General features: G+C 33.4%; 2 protein-coding genes, 1 long non-coding RNA gene and 1 pseudogene across 6 annotated transcripts; 1 reads left to right on the top strand and 3 right to left on the bottom strand.

Moving 5' to 3' along the window:
* On the bottom strand, window positions 1–487 carry LOC140980450 (glutaredoxin-C9-like). The gene has a single exon (XM_073446261.1). The coding sequence runs from the start codon at window positions 485–487 to the stop codon at window positions 77–79; it is 411 nt and encodes a 136-aa protein (XP_073302362.1). The 3' UTR covers window positions 1–76.
* A 666-nt stretch (window positions 488–1,153) lies between these two features.
* Window positions 1,154–4,633, top strand: LOC140980451 (uncharacterized). 2 transcript variants are annotated; one of them, XR_012175950.1, is made up of 3 exons: window positions 1,154–1,569; window positions 3,564–3,765; window positions 3,885–4,633. It is a non-coding gene; the product is annotated as an uncharacterized lncRNA (long non-coding RNA). The 2 variants fall into 2 exon arrangements; XR_012175951.1 differs by having other exon boundaries at window positions 3,564–3,673.
* Window positions 4,634–5,500: 867 nt separating this feature from the next.
* LOC140980768 (probable cellulose synthase A catalytic subunit 9 [UDP-forming]) lies at window positions 5,501–7,283 on the bottom strand (annotated as a pseudogene).
* On the bottom strand, window positions 7,036–9,916 carry LOC140981013 (F-box protein At5g46170-like). 3 transcript variants are annotated; one of them, XR_012176024.1, is made up of 2 exons: window positions 8,265–9,915; window positions 7,036–7,400 (listed from the first exon to the last, which is right to left on the bottom strand). XR_012176024.1 is itself a non-coding variant. In XM_073447220.1 (2 exons), the coding sequence occupies exon 1, from the start codon at window positions 9,567–9,569 to the stop codon at window positions 8,412–8,414; it is 1,158 nt and encodes a 385-aa protein (XP_073303321.1). In that variant the 5' UTR covers window positions 9,570–9,916; the 3' UTR covers window positions 7,036–7,400; window positions 8,372–8,411. The 3 variants fall into 3 exon arrangements, 2 of the variants coding, with proteins under 2 accessions (XP_073303321.1, XP_073303320.1); XM_073447220.1 differs by having other exon boundaries at window positions 8,372–9,916; XM_073447219.1 differs by having other exon boundaries at window positions 7,036–7,416; window positions 8,372–9,912.
* Between the last annotated feature and the right edge of the window lie 9,157 nt (window positions 9,917–19,073).

The raw sequence follows: 19,073 nt of genomic DNA on the forward strand, positions 1-19,073 counted from the left end.
CATAAAATTTTGTCAGTAGTTGTCATCCAGCGATCTTCAAGACTCCAACCCAGACCATGGTGCGGGCATGAAGGGTTCAAAGCCAAAGAGCTCCGGCCTCCTTTAGGAGTGGAATAAGAGTGCCGTTTATATGGCAAGCCATGACAGTCTCAATACCACCCAAGAACTTTCCGCCTACGAAAACAACCGGGATGGGTTGAAGACGAGCGGAGCCGGCGGCAAGGCCGCGGAGCAGGGCTTGAATATCACGACCAGTTGAGTCTCGGTCGAGCTCCACGACGGTGGGGCCAACGCCGAGGCCGAAAAGCAGCTGCTTTACAACATGGCACATGCAGCAACCGCTGACGGTGAACACAACCACCGCGTTGCCAGAAACCAAGACACTCAGTTTCTCATACACTCCTCTCATATTCTCCACCGCAAATTCTCCGGTGCCGCCTCCAACCTTTACTAGAGGGGATGATGCATCGACTTTCGCTATCTGCATGTTGTGCATTTTAGGTGTGTAGTAAATGAAAACTTCGCAAGCGACAGAAAAGAAATAGGCCTCTAATTTATACACACGAAAATACCAATATGCCCATTCAATAATAATAAAAACACGTACGTACACTGTGGGCCAAAACTGGAAATTGAAGATTGGATGAAAAAGGAAAATGAAAGGCACAGAGATTTCATTACTGAAAGAGTTGACAGCGGACACTGTTTTTGTATCATGCCATTCATTGGAAAATATGCTAATTTCTTTTTAAATTACAAATATTTTTTTTTTATTAATTTATGTTATCAAATTTTAATATCAATATTATATTTTTGTTATTTGAAATTTTGTCACGATGATATTAGTCTGATATAACATTGATGTACATGTAATATAATCAATCTCCATAAAAAATAATTAAAATTATTAAACATTTAAAAAATATTAAAATCAATTATGCCAACTTGTATAAAAAAAATACAAAAGGGAGATTATTTGAGGAGAAGTTGTGGAAAATCCTCAATCAAAATATTTCTTTGGGTTCACTCCATACCCACAAAATTGTGGTACTATGTCATACAAATTGTGGTACACTTCATATGAAAATGTGGTACTAAAAAAGAATCCACTGAACAAAAAAAAAAAAGAGACTAAGGCCAATTTCCCGATTATTTGAACCACCGACGGCGACGACTGTAAAAAAAACGTAATGAGTGTCATATTATTTGCAACGGACTGCGACAGATTAATTCGGGTGGACAAATAATAACCGTAGAAATTCGATACGAGCCACTGCGCAGTTGCAGGCTTACATATCACAGTCACTGAACTTGGAAGACCATTAATGGCGTCCGACAATTGCTGACCTCATCACACTACGATGGACTGCGGGTAGAGTTGCTTTTCCAGACGGCGTGACAGAACATTAGCATCATCCCAAATACGGATCACATGGAAATGCCCTCTTTTGAGTATTATAAGCCCTAATTGCTTCTTTTGTGCACATAATCCTTGCATATATAAGCAGACATACGGACACAGAGGAGTGGAGGCGCGAGGATTAAAGGCGATGTGCTGTCTACCGACAGGTAGACAAGTCATTCTTTTTACGATCATCAAAATGGCAGCTTTCAAATGCCTTTACTTCGCTTCTGCACCATTCCGCCATTCATGGCAACAACGCCGTCTGCCCTTGAAACGATTATATACATATATATCTATATATCAATGTTACTTTTCAAAATTTATAATTAATTGGGGATTTTTTTCTTAGGGGTACTCGCCAATTTTTTTAAAGTAATTTGATGTGATCGGGTAAAAATGGGTGCGAGATGTGTGGACAATTTCATCGGATCGAGTTATGAAAATGATGAGGAATGAGAGCCTAGTGAGATGTATCCAAACCAGAGGTTTCTTCTTCCGAGAAAGACTAGTGGTGACCTGTAAACACGAAGATAACCACATGAATAGGCGCCAGAAGGATATCCGGCGTGACTACTCCGATGCTAAAGTGAGCAGGTGGGTGAGATAAAAACCATGTAACAAAGAGAAATTGTGTATATTTTTTAGAGTAAAATGATGTGGGCAAGATATATATGTGTGAATGAATGTTTCAAATTTGAGCAAACCTGATATTTATAGCAAAAAATTCAATGATGACCTTGTTTTCAGTACAAACTTATTAATAATGGCAAGATGGTTACTCATACCCTCCCTGTTTTCTGACACCAACTTCTCTGACACGTCAAATTCACGTGACATTAATGATTACCAAGATAAGGCATCCCATACTTGTGCACTCAAGTGCGGTGCTACTATCGAAGTAACCCAAGTATAAAGCTATCACCCGGAAACTTGTCTGGAAGCCCGGGCTGCTGGTAGCTCGGGAAGATGTTGTCTCGGGAATATATTTATCCGGCCGCTGGTAGCCCGATGTATATGCTCGGCTGCTAGTAGCCTGGAGAGATGATGTCTCGAATATATATTTGTCCGACTATTTGTCGGATTGACCCAAAACTTTTCATAACCTGATTCATGACCTGAGATCATTTGATACCCATGACTCGGGCTTCCCCGAGGTTATCATAATTCATTATCAAACAAATTAGTGTTTTTTTTAAAAAAAAAAATTTACTCACAATAAATAGTAATAATAAAGTTATTATATTTGACATTTTGATTAAAAAATTAATCTTATTTTAGTACGATGGAATATCGATTCAATATTAATTACTTGTGAATTAGAAGAGACTAGAATATCAAAATTTCCAACTTTTTTTATAACAAATTCCAACGAACTAGAATTGTTTTAAAACAATATTTTTACAACTCAAATTGCAAAATAAAATTAAAAAAAAAGTGTGTACATAATAATTACACAGACATAATTAATATATCTCATTATTTACATGAAATTAGACTTCATACTACAATGTAATATTATATGAACTTGCCAAATGGGGTGAAACCGAACTCAAAATTTGAAAAGTCAAAATCATTGATGAAAAAATATTTGAATTGTACTGCACTAGTTAGTAGGATAATCAGACTCATATTCTCATCGGATAATTTTTTATTTTCTAAATCTCAAATATTGTCTAGAGGATTTCAATTTTCAAGTCCACATAAAATTAGTACTCTTTAATTTGTTTTTTTATGTAAAATTTACTATTTTATACTATGGATTTTTTAAATTATATACTCATGCATAGGATTGATGCTTTTAGGAGCAATGTTTATATTTAGAACTAGTATTATACACATGCCAGCACAATGAGTGGAAACGAAGGTTTAATATGTATAATGATTATGGATGCTCTTTCTTTCTCCTTGTCATCTACATTTATATCTGTAAAACAATCTTCTGTAACTTTTTGAATTAATAGCATAAGGGGTTGAATGGTAAGTTTCTTGATAACCAAATAAACAAGTAATAATTCAACAGGGAAATGGATAAACATGTCTTGGAGTGAAGGTTATCCGAAAACTGGTTTATGTAATGATTCTATGCTCTCAATGATGAAATTTTTTGGGGTGGAAGTCATTTCTTTGAGGGATTTTTCTTGTTATATTGATATTGCAGGAGAATGTGATCTCAGAATGGCTTAGTGCATATGCTTTCCTTACTGCAGTTAATGATGTAATTTAAATCATAGCCTTCATGTGCCGGGGGGCTCACCATGAAGCACACTTGTGAGTCGTCATTACATACTACTGACTTAAGTTTGTCTCCATGGATTTGAAATTCATCCATCCAAACGCAATCTTGGATTGTGTATATTCCAGTTATGCAATCCACTTACCTTTATTTGCTGATCTTTTCGATCTACTCTATTTGATGTCATGGTTGATGCTAATTCAAACATTTGTTGGTTTATAACGAGATTTTAACTAATTTGGACAGGTTTTGGTGCTTCTTCTCGTTACTTGAGCTTGGGATCCTGGTATTGTATCCACCTGAAGAAGAATTTTGTTATGACAATTCAGCATCAGTGGAGGTTAGTGGGCGGCAGACACCAAGCTTCCAGTTTCCTCGAACTAAAGAAGTGATGGTCAGTGGATTTCCTACCAGAGTTAAATATTGTGATATTTGCATGCTCTGTGGTCCTCCTCGTTGCTCACATTGCTTCATTTGCAACAATTGTGTGGAGCGTTTTGATCACCACTGCTCTTGAGTAGGCCAGTGAACAGGATTGGTATGTCATTCATCATGAAACTGTTAACATTAGGATTCTCCCTGTTTTTCCGTTTTATATGCATTACATCATTGCCCTAACAGGCTCTTCAATGTGTGGCGAAACTGCTGGTTTTTCTTTTGTTTTGTCTCTTCTGCTAGCTATACTACTTTGTATCTACGTGTTTGCGATGTCTGCGTTGTACATCAAGGTTCTGATGGATGATTATCATGGGACTGTATGGAAAGCAATGAAAGAATCTCCACCTTCTGTAGTTCTGATGTCATATTGTTTTATTTCCTTGTGGTTTGTTGGTGGACTTACCGGGTTTCACCTTTATCTAATAGGCACGGATCGGGTTGGTTTTATTCTTTTATTTATTGGTCCCTTTTTTTTGTTCTTCTTGTTATACATGATTATCATTGGTCGGTTAGTTGTTAGAGTTTGGTTTTGATTATTGTAGGAAACTGTATAAAGAGCTAATGTAGTTTGTGCTCTGAAAATTTTGTGCACATCATTGCATGTTTGGTTGCTCAATGGGTTGTTCCCTTGTTCTGGAATCCTTCACCATACTTGAAAAAAATTAAATGGTGTTGCATGGGTTGGGAAGAAGGGAATCTGTTGGGGATTATTTGAAAGGAAGATCAAATGTATTCATGGCTATATCTTTTTAGGGAAGCATGAGGGTGGTGATTTGGACTGGTTTGGATGGAGAAAATCCGAAGGAGGTTAATAATGCCCTTGATATAGCAGTAACGCTCACATTTAAGGACAATGCCGCATTGAGAGAGAGCACTTGAAGGATTTTGGGTGTTCGAATAACTTTTTAGAAGTATTTTGTACGAAGGTAAATAAAACCTTCAAAAAAACTTCCTAGCATTTGTACAAGAGATACAAATTCAAAGATGGCAGTGTGTTTGACATCTTTAATCGCAATTCAACCTGCAGACTTCAAGTATTTGTTGGTCTCACATACGGTAATTTGAGATAATAAATATGAAAATAAAGAATAAATTGGACACCGAGATTTACGTGGAAAATCTCTGAAAATTATTAGGGTAAAAACACGAGTAAGATGAAAAGAATTCTACTATAATATTTTTATGATGTAGAAAATACTATGTTTCCAAATAGAACACACTCTTTTAATACAGAAGAACAAATCAACTCACAAATATTATAGAACTAAGTACTCAAATGTTATAAGATGAGAGATGAGGAAAGGGAGCTCTGTCTGAATCATTTCGTCAATTCTGCCAACCGTGTTTTTCGTCTTCAAATTCTGATGTCTCTTACTATTCCCACGGATGCTACCAGCCCATTTGTTGACTAACTGAATGCGTTGTCATTCTTCGCCGTCTCTTGACAAAAACGGGTTGATTCCTACCAAAAATGAGAATATAGAAAGAAGCAAGAGAATAGACTACACCAAAATGATTGAAGGAATCCTATTTTGTCTTCCATGAAACCTTTGAGGAAGGGGAATAAATGGAGAATGACCCAAATCCCGAAAACAAATGGCTGAACAAAGGACCCCATGATGCGTACCCATTGTTATGGCATCCGATATGCCAACTATGACTCCAATGATGTTGATGATAATTAGTGTCAGCAACAGAGATCAGAAAATTTTCCATCATCCGCGGCTTTGGATGTACGGTAAAATTTGTGTTCACACCAGCCAAGACCTCACGGAGACCTTGGATATATACGAGCAAAGAAGTGAGATGAGACGCCCCCAATTACCCAAAATTGCTCGTTCCCCGCTGAATTTCTAGGACACTGGTTGCAGCGATCGATATAAAGAGAGCCATGAAAAGTATACTGGCATAGTTGTTTATCTGTAGAGATACTGATTTTTGAATTGTCAAGTGTTCTTATTTTTTGAATCAAGAATACTTATTAAAAAAAATCTGTCATACAAACTAGCATGTATATAAAATTTGTTTATTTATAATTCAACTTTTTTCTCCTAAAAAATGCAACTTTTTATTTTATTGGTAATTCAACTTTATTTTAACAAATTTGATAAACTACTTTCGACAGTCGAAACCTGAGAACCCCGCGATCATCGTTGTCACTCTCCACAGGGCCAAGAATCAACGCTTCGTTTCAATTCACTCTCCAATCCAACCCAATCATCCTCCCCAATTCAGCATTCACATGCCCACTTCGATCCCAAGTCCTAGTTTTATTGAAAACCCAGGTTTGGGCGACAATAAATTTCCCTCAGCCACGTCGTCGTCGGGTAAAAGATTCAACTTTTTTGTCTAATGGTAGTTGTACCCTAGCCCTAGTTGGGTCACTGGTTTCGAGTTCAGTGATACTATTATATTCATTTCAATATAATCAAACGGTTATACGTAATGGTGTTACATTTAAGCCCAAGCAGGCACATTAACTTGCAATGTTTTTAGAGGCTTAACGTGAACAAAAAACAGATGACATTGGTATTAGGTAGATGCCACGATTGAATAATGGATCACAAAACATTCATACTGAATTTGATCAAAGAAACACCCATTATCAAATAGACCCATTCGAGGAGACATCGTACAAATATTTGTTCTGTCAACAAGGTAACTCACACACAGACATACATTTTCTGTTTATATATTTCATAGGTGCCGACATCTCATTCTAGAGAGAACTATTTCTACTCAGAATTTGGTCAATTGAATTAAACATATTATTATTTATTTGTAATCACTCTATGTCTTACCCTGTTTTTTAATAATCACTCTATAAATTATCTCTACACAAAATTTAATCTCAACCACCAAAATTTACCCCAAGCACATAGAATATTTCAAAGATGCACGCAACTCAATTGATATACATACAGTGAAAGTGTAAAGCTGAGAATGAAATACATTGTAATAACAAAGATCAAAATTTTCAGATAATTATTATTAGCTCGAAAATCACTTATTTGTTGCGAATTTTTAACCGGGTAACACATAAGCATAAGATCTTCAAACATAAAATATTTACAAACAGGTGATGATGGGAAAGTTAAGGGCTTGCCAGTTCTTACAAGCATTTGTGCGCTCATAAGCACAGGCTGCCTGAGTTCGAAATGTAAGTAGATGCCTGTCAACCAGCATGGACTTTACACGGAAGTACATTTAGGGCGTGTAACCAATCAGTGACTCGTAGTGCAGTTGTAATGGAAAGGAAGACGAACTCCACAGTCCACTCCATTGCATGCTAGGATGAAAAGAAACTGCATATTCTGTGCTTCCCTTGAAAAAAAATTTCCTGAAAGATTGATTCGCATCAAGAACAAGCTTTGAATGACCAGATGCAGCAGAGGAATCTTTACGCCAAATAATTTAATGAAAATTGATCATATCATGGTGGCGGAAACAACCATTTCTTACATAACACAAAACAAACAACTGATCTTTGCATGAAAGAAAGATCAACAGCACAATAAGAGGTAACAAAGAAAGAGGAAATAAACATAAAAGGCACATCAAACCATAAAAAGACGCATAACATTCAGCAGGCTTTGAGATTTATATGAAGACTTTAACTCAAAAGGTATTTATATTTCTCTGTCTTGCAATGTTCACAGACACAAAGTTCTGATTCACATTATGACAGCTGAATAGATATTATATGCACCATCCACCTCTTACATGACAAAGGTTGGCACTTTACTCAAGTCCCAACCCAAACACCAAGGGAGAATAGGTATTCGAATAGCCAAAGAGGTGCTTGAAGTCGACCACTAAAGACAAAGCAAACCAAGAAATATTAATCCAAATCTTGCTGAAAATACAACTAATGACATCAATCCCGACAGATGGTCTGTGCCATTACAGTCTGATAGCATTTAAACTTAACTTGTCATGATAAAATCAGGACACATAGTTGAGGTACACCCGAAACTAAACTTGTCATAATATTCGCATTTCCCAATCAGTGAGTACTAGAATAACCATTTAATTCGTTTTATCACTCACTATCTTAACAGTATAAAGGAACCAAATTAACCATTCAAATGTGCAAGCATAATTTAGGTACACCAGAACCTCATAAAACACGTGATTGCATAAAAAGTACCCAATGTTGATGCCTCAACTAGAACAGTAACAAAAAACATAAAATTCTCTAATCCCCCCATTTCACCGAGAATCCAAATTAGTTTCTTCCAAAGCTTGTAATCAATAAGCCACTTGCGCAAGGATATGCAAAAAAAACAAATTACCTCAAGCGTCCATTCACGTGCACCTTATTCACATCCCATCTCAAAAAGAGTTCATTTCTAGACAATAAGTCCTCCTCTTTAATAACATCTTTGCGGCAGTATCAAAGGGCTCCTCAAGTGCCGAGGTCACCCAGTTCAGTTCTGAACCCAAGATCTCCTTCTTCGGGTGCTCACTAGGCCTAATCGCCACCAACGTTGCACCTTCCAACACCATCCCACAAGGCAATTCCAAACGCGGGGAATACCACAACCACACATTCAGAGCTGGAACAAGAGTCCTTTTAGATGCTGATGATGCCAACAAAGGCTTCATCCTCAGCTCCTGCAGCTGCTCTTTATCCATAGACAAAACTCCTTGCCCATCCGCATCCGTTAAAAATAAGCTCTCCAATGTCTCATGCTCGGCAATTATAGGCTGAAGAAGATAATGTCTCGCTGAGGCTGCAACCAAAGAGCTTATCGTCCACACAACACGCAACTTTAATCCCCCGTTCGTGTAAAAAGATTCAGGAATACTGCCATAATCGATCTCACCACCTCCATTGTTATTCCCAATGTCGGTTTCAGTAACATCACAAGCACCCGAGTAATTGTGCAGCATATTATCCGCAGTTCGAATCACGCTCGAAGCTCCAATAATGACGCAGCTATCAAGAGTGGACCCAAAATCTGCCTTCCACTTCAGCAGAACACCATCGTCAATCCCGAGCTCGCCACTCGGTAATTCAATTCTGAGGAGCTTAATTTCGTTAAAATTCCTCAAGACTTGAGTAGGGGAGTGGTGCGTGACGCAATTTTGTTCAGAATCACATTCAAAATCTTCTGACGGAGAAGGATTTCGACAAGTGGAGGAGGGAACGATGAGCTGCGTAATAAGCGAGTGGAGGGGTTTGACGAGTCCAGAAAAGAATAGCCTGAAAAGAGAGACAATGGGATAGCGGGACTTATCTAAAACCGAGACAGAAGAGGAAGTCCCAGGTGAAGATGAATCATCGTCCGAGATGACGCAGTCGACGCGGACGATGACGTCATCCACCTGGGGAACAAGAGCGCGGAAACGCCTGGAAACAACGCAGCATCGGCCCAGTGCTTTGACATCGCCGACTCCGTTGAAGATCAAGAGGAGAATGGAGTCCGGCAGCCGGTCGAAGTGATCCATCTGTTCGGGGTGGAGTCTGCTACCCGGATCTAATCTCATCGAGCCCGTTTTGTGTAGCTTCAGTGAAGAGTAATGAGTGGATAATTGTTGTGAAGATCAAGAAACTATGGATCTATCCATACATGAATTACAAGAAGGGAAGATCAAGAAAGAAAGATTCTAGCTTCGGCCGCCAGTAGAATTCGGGGAAAAGAGGATGCAATTAGGACCGGATAGTGAATGGGAGGTTGAGGGAGCAAGATGGAGACGAGTTCCCGAATGCACAATTACACGAATACAAGACAAAACTTTATTCCCAAACATTTCAGCCGCAAAAATTTCAGCCAATGCTAACCAACCTCTCACACACCAAAAAACATGACAAAAAACAAAATTTACAAACGAAATCTCTGTTATCGAAATTTTTAATAATAAAATCATAGAAGTAAACTCGTAAAGACAAAGAGGTCGTAAACAAAATAAATATATTGTTACGAGTATTGTATATATAAAAATAAAACAAAATCGAAGTTTGTAGCAAGTATAATTTCTTTAAAACATCTTCGTCATTTCCTGTATGTGTTTCGAGAGTTTAACCGGACGACTAACTAGACGATTTTTGCCTTGATCGGTCCGACTCTCGTACGTCTGCGCACAAGTCAATTCTTTTCCAGTTCAAATCGAACCCATGATTTGCACCCTCTATGCTGACATGTGTGAGAGATCATCTTGACAAATTATTCTTACACTTCCACGTAAGCTCTTCTATACCTCTTTGATTTCCGTGTTGGACAAACAACGTATAAGATTGAAATCTCTTTTCAATAAAGACACTGCTTAAACGCTACGAAATTAAGCCTTTGAAATGTTTTGTTCTTTTGGGCCTGACATGTATACTACTAAGTCGTGATCAAATAAATTTGAAATGGAATAATGGACGTGGGTTTCATGCATCCAAGAAATGGGCCTCAAACCCATTCATAAAATTGACCCATACAGATATGTCTACGTGTATGAGATTAAAGGAACACCCCATTATTTGTCTTTTGTTATTTCTTTTATGCGTGTGGTATACAGTTACGTTCTCCGACATAGATGCCGTTTTTTCCCATTTTCTATGTCGTACAATGCTTTCATATAAAATTCTTCTCAAGTGTATATATAAGTAATGAGTTTTAATATGCTGCACACCTACCGTGCACATCTATGTGAGCATCGATGAGATGTCACTCACCCATTGGATGCGCAATTTTTCTATATTTCATCACATCCAATGGGTGAGTGACACCTCATCGGTGCTCACATAGGTGTGCACGGTAGGTGTACAGCATATCAAAACTCTATAAGTAATATCATATAAATTGGTGAAATAGGTGAACGTTTAAGTAAGGATTTTGACTTCAATTCTCTCTGACAGCTCTTTCTCGAAGGAGCGATTTGTTTGAATAACATGATTTGCAGGTTACTGTATTAGTAGATGTTCACTCAAGGAATATTGAAAAAATAGCGATTCCGGATTTTAAAAAGATAGAATTTCATTTGGATGAAGTAAAATTGGTACTGAGCCGAAATAATGCATAAACGAACCAGCTATCTGCGGTTTAAAAACATGTGTGATTCAGATCCAAGTAAGGAGGACCCAATTGGAAATTTGAGTGAGATTTGGGCCGCAAAAGCCTTGCAATTTATGGATCAGAGTATAACTCCTAGTTGGGCTACATATCTATCTGAGTAATTATCAATTTTAGCCCACCATTCGTGCATGATTTTTACACTGCCTATGCAAGAATACTGCATGTGAAATGAGTGCAATTAGATTGATTTCTTCCTGTAAGTTTGTATAATGAAGTTTTTATTGGGAATAATATAGGTTATTCTCCAACCGTGTAGTATATGAATTAAAGAGGCTACAAAAAGTAATGGGTTCCCATCAAATGGCGCAAAATTGGTGTAAACTTAATATTACTAATATTATTTTGTAAATCCATGCCATTATACATATATTTATATTATTTGTGTTTAATTAAGACTAAATTGTCGAAGATTGTACTACCTTATAAGAGATATTCCATCTTGTATGTTTAATCTTGCGTATAGATCAACGAACCAGGCTTTTGATCATATTATCTGAAAAGGTTGTTGTGTCTATATATAGTTTAACTGGAGTTCTCTTTTGTGGAGAGGGTTTACAGACATTTGTGATATCTTGGGAAGAAATTATAAGTTGTGACGACGACGATGATGATAATAATAATAATTATTATTATATTATAATAAAGACTACTGTCTGTTGCAGACATTTATTAGCTTAAGTTTTCTTTTGTGGTCGAAGGTTTCCAAACATCATGTGATTTAAGATACATTTCGATTCAAAAAAGTTTATAAAATTCCTTTTCCTTTTCCCCCTATTTTGAATGTATTTATTTTAAAATGGGATATAATTTAAACTTTATATTTGTATTTTTCTCCACATAAATTATAATGAAGGAATTTAATTATATAACTAAAATTGTAAAGCATCTCCAACTAAAAATGATTGCAACTATTTCTAAGAAATATCCTATATTAAAATTAAAATCCAAAAAAAATATCTAAGTTATAGTTTATAATACAAGCAACAATTGGTTATAGAGTAAAAATAATTATGGACATTCAAAATATAGTTATTTATCTCGCACATTTTTTGTTATTCTATAAAAAAATTAATTTATGTAGATCAATCATATCATCTTTTAAAAAAGGGACGGATATCAACAAGTTTGTTATTTTTAATTAAAGCAGCGTGAATAAAACTATTTTTTTCACGAAAACTCCTATAAGATCACTTAACAGATCAATTTTAACAGACATATATCTTATCTAAATCGACATATGAAAAATATTAATTATTCATTCTAAATATATATGAATCGAGTCAACTCGTCTCGTGAATATAAATTTATCAAACCATCTCAGAAGCGACCTATCATATCACAAAACTCATGTAAGATTTAGAAATTAAGTATCAATGTCATATTTTGGATTTAATAAACTACCCCTTATCCTAAATTATTATTTGCATTCGTATATCTCCATGTCGAAATGGGTTTTCATATGGTTATGAATGGGAACACAGCAACCAACTAAACTCGTGTGGTTATGGGCTTAAGCATTTGCGATCTTTCTGGATCGGATCCACGCACTTCTACAAATTATTGATGTCCATAATCCATATTTCCTTTTATTGGTAATAGTCGTATTCCACTTATTCAAAGCACAAAAATTCTGTTTTTCTTTTTTTAAAAAAGTGAAGGAAAAATGTCGATTTTAGTCTTTTATTTCTATGATATTTTTAGTCATGTAAGTTTCGTTCAATCAATTATACTCATGTAACAATTATCTGAGCAATTTAAGTCATTTTCGTCAAAATCATGTAATTATATGACTAATATCATCGTTAAAATTTATAATTATGTTGTCAAACATACGTACAGATCTTAGAAAAAATTAATCATTTAATTACATGCTTTTGGAAAGAATTGCTAAAATCGATTATAAAAAACAGTTATGTGATTATAATTGATATAACGAAATATATAGGGTTTTTTTTAAAAATATTATAAAATAATAAAACTATTGTAAAAATGTGTCAACTTCTCAAAATTTGTAAAACTAGTACAATCCGGGACTTACTGTCCCGGATTCAAATTTTTTATTATTATTTTTTTTAACTTTTTTTAAAGAAAAAAATAAAAGGAAGATCGGCGATTGAATGTGCAAAACCGTCGCCAATCAAAACCCGTCGCTATTGGCGACGGTTTTATCGTACACCGTTGCTATTAGCGACGGTTAAAACAAATACCGTTGCTCATTGCGACGGTTGTACCAAAACCTGTCGCTACTGGCGACGGTTTAAAAAACCCGTCGCTATTGGCGACGGTTTTACCATACACTGTCGCTATTCGCGACGGTAGAAACAAAACCCGTTGCTATTTGCGACGGTTGTACCAAAACCCGTCGCTATTTCTAAGGCACGGATTCAAATTTTCCGTCACAGTCTGCCACGGATTCTGAGTCCGTGTCACAAAACTACGGATTCAATATCTTAGGAGCAAAATTATTTCTTTCGATCACCGAGCATCAAACATTCTTTCCAGCACCGGTCTTCAGACTTTTCTATTTAATTATTAGCGTAAGTCTTCTGCATTTTTCAGAATATTAAGAGGTAATTTTTTTTTGTTTAGTATTTTATATTGTTCGTTCATTATACCAGTTTTATGTTTTAAGTAATAACAATAGTTATAATATTAATTGTATTATTAGAATTGTAATACTGTAATTTACAATTTTTGGAATAATAAAAATTATACTTAATTTAATTATAATAATTATATTTACGTGATATAATATTATATCTACACTAATTACAATAATTACAATAGTTATATTTAATTTACGTGATATAATATTATATCTACAATATTTACTAACTATACTTTGTTTAATTACAATAATTATATTTACTTGATGTAATATTATATCTACAACAATTACAATAATTATATTTACGTGATATAATATTACAATAATTACAATAATTATATTTACGTGATATAATAATGAAAACTATACTTAATTTAATCCTAGTAGTTTTAAGTAATAATAATAATAACTATATTTAGTTTAATTACAATAATTATAATATTAATTGTTTTATTGGAATTATAATATGTATATAAATTACGGACTTTATATTTACGTGAAATTTTATGTATAGTATAATTATATATTAAGAAGTAATTTTTTTGTGTAATTTTTTTTATAATACTTGTTATTTATTTCAGATATTAGCATCGTCCGTTGATATTATTACAAGTTCCGTATAATTACGTCTGAGAAGGTAATTTAATTAATTTTTTTAATATTTTGTTTGTATTATTTATATTATATTAATGTAATTATAATTTTGTTCACTAACATTATATGATTAAGTATAATTTAATTAAATAGTATATTTTTAATGTTAATCGAGATATTAAAAAATAATTTGAATATTAAAAAAAATAATAAATATGATTTTTTGATTTTTGAAAATATTTCAAGGTTAGTATTTTTAATATAAATAATTTAATTTAATATAAGAATGAGTTATAAAGAATCCGTGATTCTCATCCCTTTATAAATTGTGTCGATCGTGTAATTATCGGAATTCCTAATTTGATTTGATAGTTTTCTGCCGAATATCAGAATTTTAGAGAATTACGCAGAGTCTCAGTAATTCAGAATTTGGGAGAATTGCACCGAGTCTAAGTCGAATCTCTGTTTTTTCTTTCTATATTGAATAGTTTTATGTATATTATATCGGATAATGTTTGTAATTTATTGCAGATATTAAACTCCGGTAGCTGATTTAATTACAAATTCCGTACAACGACATTTGAAAAGGTAATTTCAATAATTTCTTACATTTTAATTGTATTCTAAAAAATGCAGAAGACTTACGCTAATAATTAAATAGAAAATTCTGAAGATCGGTGCTGGAAAGAATGTTCGATGCTCGGTGATCGAAAGAAATAATTTTACTTCTAAGTTGCTTGGCTTCGGTGATAAAATAAAGAGCATCACCGCATTTAAATAGGAAGAAAGAAGGAAACGAGAAGGGTTGACGGATATTGAATCCGTAGATTACTGCCACGGACTCAGAATCCGTGGTGGAGTGTGAAACGTGACTTAGCGACGGTTTTTGGTAAAACTGTCGCAAATGGCGACAGTTTTTATTTTCACAGTCGCTAATAGCGACGGTTTTTGTATAAACCGTCGCTAATCAGTGACTTAGCGACGGTTTTTGGTAAAACTGTCGCAAATGGCGACAGTTTTTATTTTCACAGTCGCTAATAGCGACGGTTTTTGTATAAACTGTCGCTAATAGCGACGGTGGTTGGTAAACAGCAACCAATAGCGACGGGTTTGGTAAAACCGTCGCAGAAAGCGACGGGTTTTTTTAAACAGTCGCAAATAGCGACGGTTTTTGGAATAACTCTCGCCAATAGCGACGGGTTTTAAAAAAACCGTCGCCAATAGCGACGGTTTTGCACAATCAATCGCCGAAATCCTTTTATGTTTTTTTTAAAAAAAAGTTTAAAAAAAAATAATAATAAAAAATTTGAATCCGGGACAGTAAGTCCCGGATTGTACTAGTTTTACAAATTTTGAGAAGTTGCTATATTTTTACAATAGTTTTATTAATTTATAATATTTTAAAAAAAAACCCAAATATATAGGACGAAAAATGTCATATATAAAAAAAAATAAAAAATCGAGAGAGGTGATTAACGTTGCCCACTTCAATTCCATGTTGGTCCGCCATGTGAAAGAAAGAACTAACGGCATACAAAATTTGATGGAGACAATGCCTCAACTTCCACATTCATGTTTACTTTTTTGGGGTTTCTTGTAATACATGCTAACATGGGCATGTTGTCTACATCAACACAGTTCAGGTTTTTAATGTTGCATATTAAATTTCCATTGCTCAATGCCAAAATTCAAGAATACAATTTATATATATACAAGAATTTATTGAGGTTTTAATTTGTCCCCATAAAAAGTTTATTTTAAAAAAAATAAAATAAAGAAATATCACTTTCATAGGCATTATATCATGGATCTTCGGAGCATTTATTTTCTCCGTGTGGAAGACAATTTTAGAAGCATACGAGTTTGATCAATTATGTCTTGACAAAAATTTGTGTGAGACGGTCTCACAGATCGTATTTTGTGAGACAAATCTCTTATTTGGGTCATCCATGAAAAAATATTACTTTTTATTGTGAATATCGGTAGAGGTTGACACATATCACATATAAAGATTCGTTAGACTGTCTCACAAGAGACCTAATCTTATGTCTTTGGAAAACAAACTTTTATTAATAATTACTATGATTTTAATTAGAAAAGCTGGACAAATTAATTTTTTTTTACAAAAAAAAAAAAAAAAAAAAGAAAAAAGAAAAATTGAAATCATTATACAAAAACAATACAAATTGAACAGAAGATAGGAATCCAGCATGTTCGCCACAAATATCTCGCCAAAATAAAAACAATTTAATGCTACAATATATATCTTCTTGAAACAAAAAGTTTGACGTTGAGACAGATGGTCGGTTAAATTAAATATCTTATCCGAATATACAACTACTTTGGAAAAACCACTTAATAAAAAATTCTTTTTTAATCGTTGATGTCAATTATCCTTTTCAAAAAATATTATATTTTAATCAAAATTATTATTTTTCACGTATATAAATTTTTGACAGAAGACTTCTCATATACATATACATATACACACGTGCAACATATCTTTATCACAAAACTTTATAATATAGTTANTTTGTTAATACACAAAACTTATTGTGAGACGAGTCACAATCAAGTTAGTCAGACTCCTTTTCTTTAGTATATTTAATACTAATCGATTTAAAAAATCAAAAAAAGTCCAGTCAAGTAATTCACATAAATACATAAATCTAGAGAATACAGATATTTCCGATCATACTTAACTCATAAAAACATTATTTTTTATATTGAAAATAGATCAGATCGACCCATCTAATATATATAAATCTGTGATATCGTCTCACAAAACACTCTTATTAATTAGATATTTATCAACGGAGCAACTGCATGCGTATATATCCAATGTAAAGTTTAAATTTGTATTTTATACAAAGTATATCTATCGAAATATGCGAAATTGGCTGATAAATTTTTTTTTTTTAAAAAAAAGAATGTATGTGTAGCTATATAGTATCATTTATCCATCAGTTGTTAATTTTCATATCCAGAAAACAATGCCTGGTTAAAAGTTAAAACCCACGATTAAAAGTTATTTTTTTAAATGTCCCTCTTTATGAAACTTTTTTATTATTACTTTTTCCCGAAGATATATTTATTTTCATCCCTTTTTACATTCATTATAATATTATCATTATTTTTTTTAACAAAGTTTTGAATTTATAATTTCCGAAAGTACATTATTATCATATACATATATCATCTTGAAAAATTCAAAAATCATTACTTCTTCTTCTTCTTCTTTTTTTAGCCTTATTAAATAAATAATTAAATCCTCCACCATCGACACAACGCTAAGAACAAAGAAGACACGTGCGATCTATTGTACCAATTTAGTGCCAAATCGTTAATTGTTTTATGTCCATTTATTGCCAGATAATATGGAATAATACGTACAAATGTCACTTTCCTTACAAATTTAAATACGCATCACGAGATAACTTAGACGGTGTTGCATGGAACGTTTTGAATCGTGCGATGAAATGAGAAATGATATATGTATTATAAATCAAGATAATATAAAAATTTTAAATTAATCGAGTGTTAAATGATATAATGTGTAATAATTGCGTACTAATTTCTCATCATTCACACCAAACAATAACTCGTTCTTTTTTTTCAAAAATTATATAATATATAGCATTAATTTGACCGACGCGATGGACATAGAAAACACTAAATTTACATCACTAATTTGATTTGTTTATTATTTATTGGTTATTTGTCAACGCCATTACAAAAATATAAAAGTACCTCTTCTAGTTCCCTCTTTATCGATAAGGTTTGATAGATTAAACAATGTAATCTCAGTGGTTTTTTTGAAACAGAAACTTCATCGACCCACTTGGTTAAATATCTATTACGCCCGAAGGATTTACGGGACACTTGTTGAACATTTTGAGTTACGGGACAAATGATGTCATGCTAAGTTCGAGGAGATCTACTTAATGTTTGACTGCCCAAAATAGAATTAATAGCATTCAAAAAAGGGAAAAAGTAATTCTTGTTATTGAGAAATAAAATTTTTTAGTAACGAAAAACCACTAATTTCATTCAAATTTATATTAATTCGGCTTGAGTTATCCATGAAATATATAAGGATGTCAAAAGCGAACCCGACTCATCAACTAGACTCAACAAATTTCAGATTAGAGTTGGGGATTTTCGGGTATCTAACTCGAAAAATATGTCGGATCGGGTTCGGCCCGATTGATATGAAATATTTTTACTCCAATAAATTATTTTTCCCCATTAATTATGGTGCTAGATCAAACCATTGATTATTAATGATTATAATGTTGTTATTGATATATAAATTGAAAAACAAATTTAGTTGAAATTTGTGAACTAAGATTTATAAAAAGCTGTCAATTTTATTTAATTTTTAGTTTCAAGGTTTGAGTGGTACAAAAATATATAAAAAGATTCAGAAGTGTAATTTGGAATGAAGATATTTTATTGTATATTAATATTATAAAATTTTAAAACTCAAAAGTGTAATATTTATTTTATGAAATATTTGAATTTTCTAAACAACTATTATTTTCGGAGTAATTAATCATTTAGACAATTACACTACTAAATTTAAATCTTTAAACGCATGAAACATATATATCATATTTAGATTAAAAAAAATTATTATCATATGTATTAAATAAATTTTTTTATTCTGATTATATATTAATATGTTTGATGTTTTATAATTTTACTTTATATTTTGTTAATAGTAAA

Source organism: Primulina huaijiensis, chromosome 7, assembly GCF_012295235.1.
Source record: "Primulina huaijiensis isolate GDHJ02 chromosome 7, ASM1229523v2, whole genome shotgun sequence".
NCBI classification, from domain to species: Eukaryota; Viridiplantae; Streptophyta; class Magnoliopsida; order Lamiales; family Gesneriaceae; genus Primulina; species Primulina huaijiensis.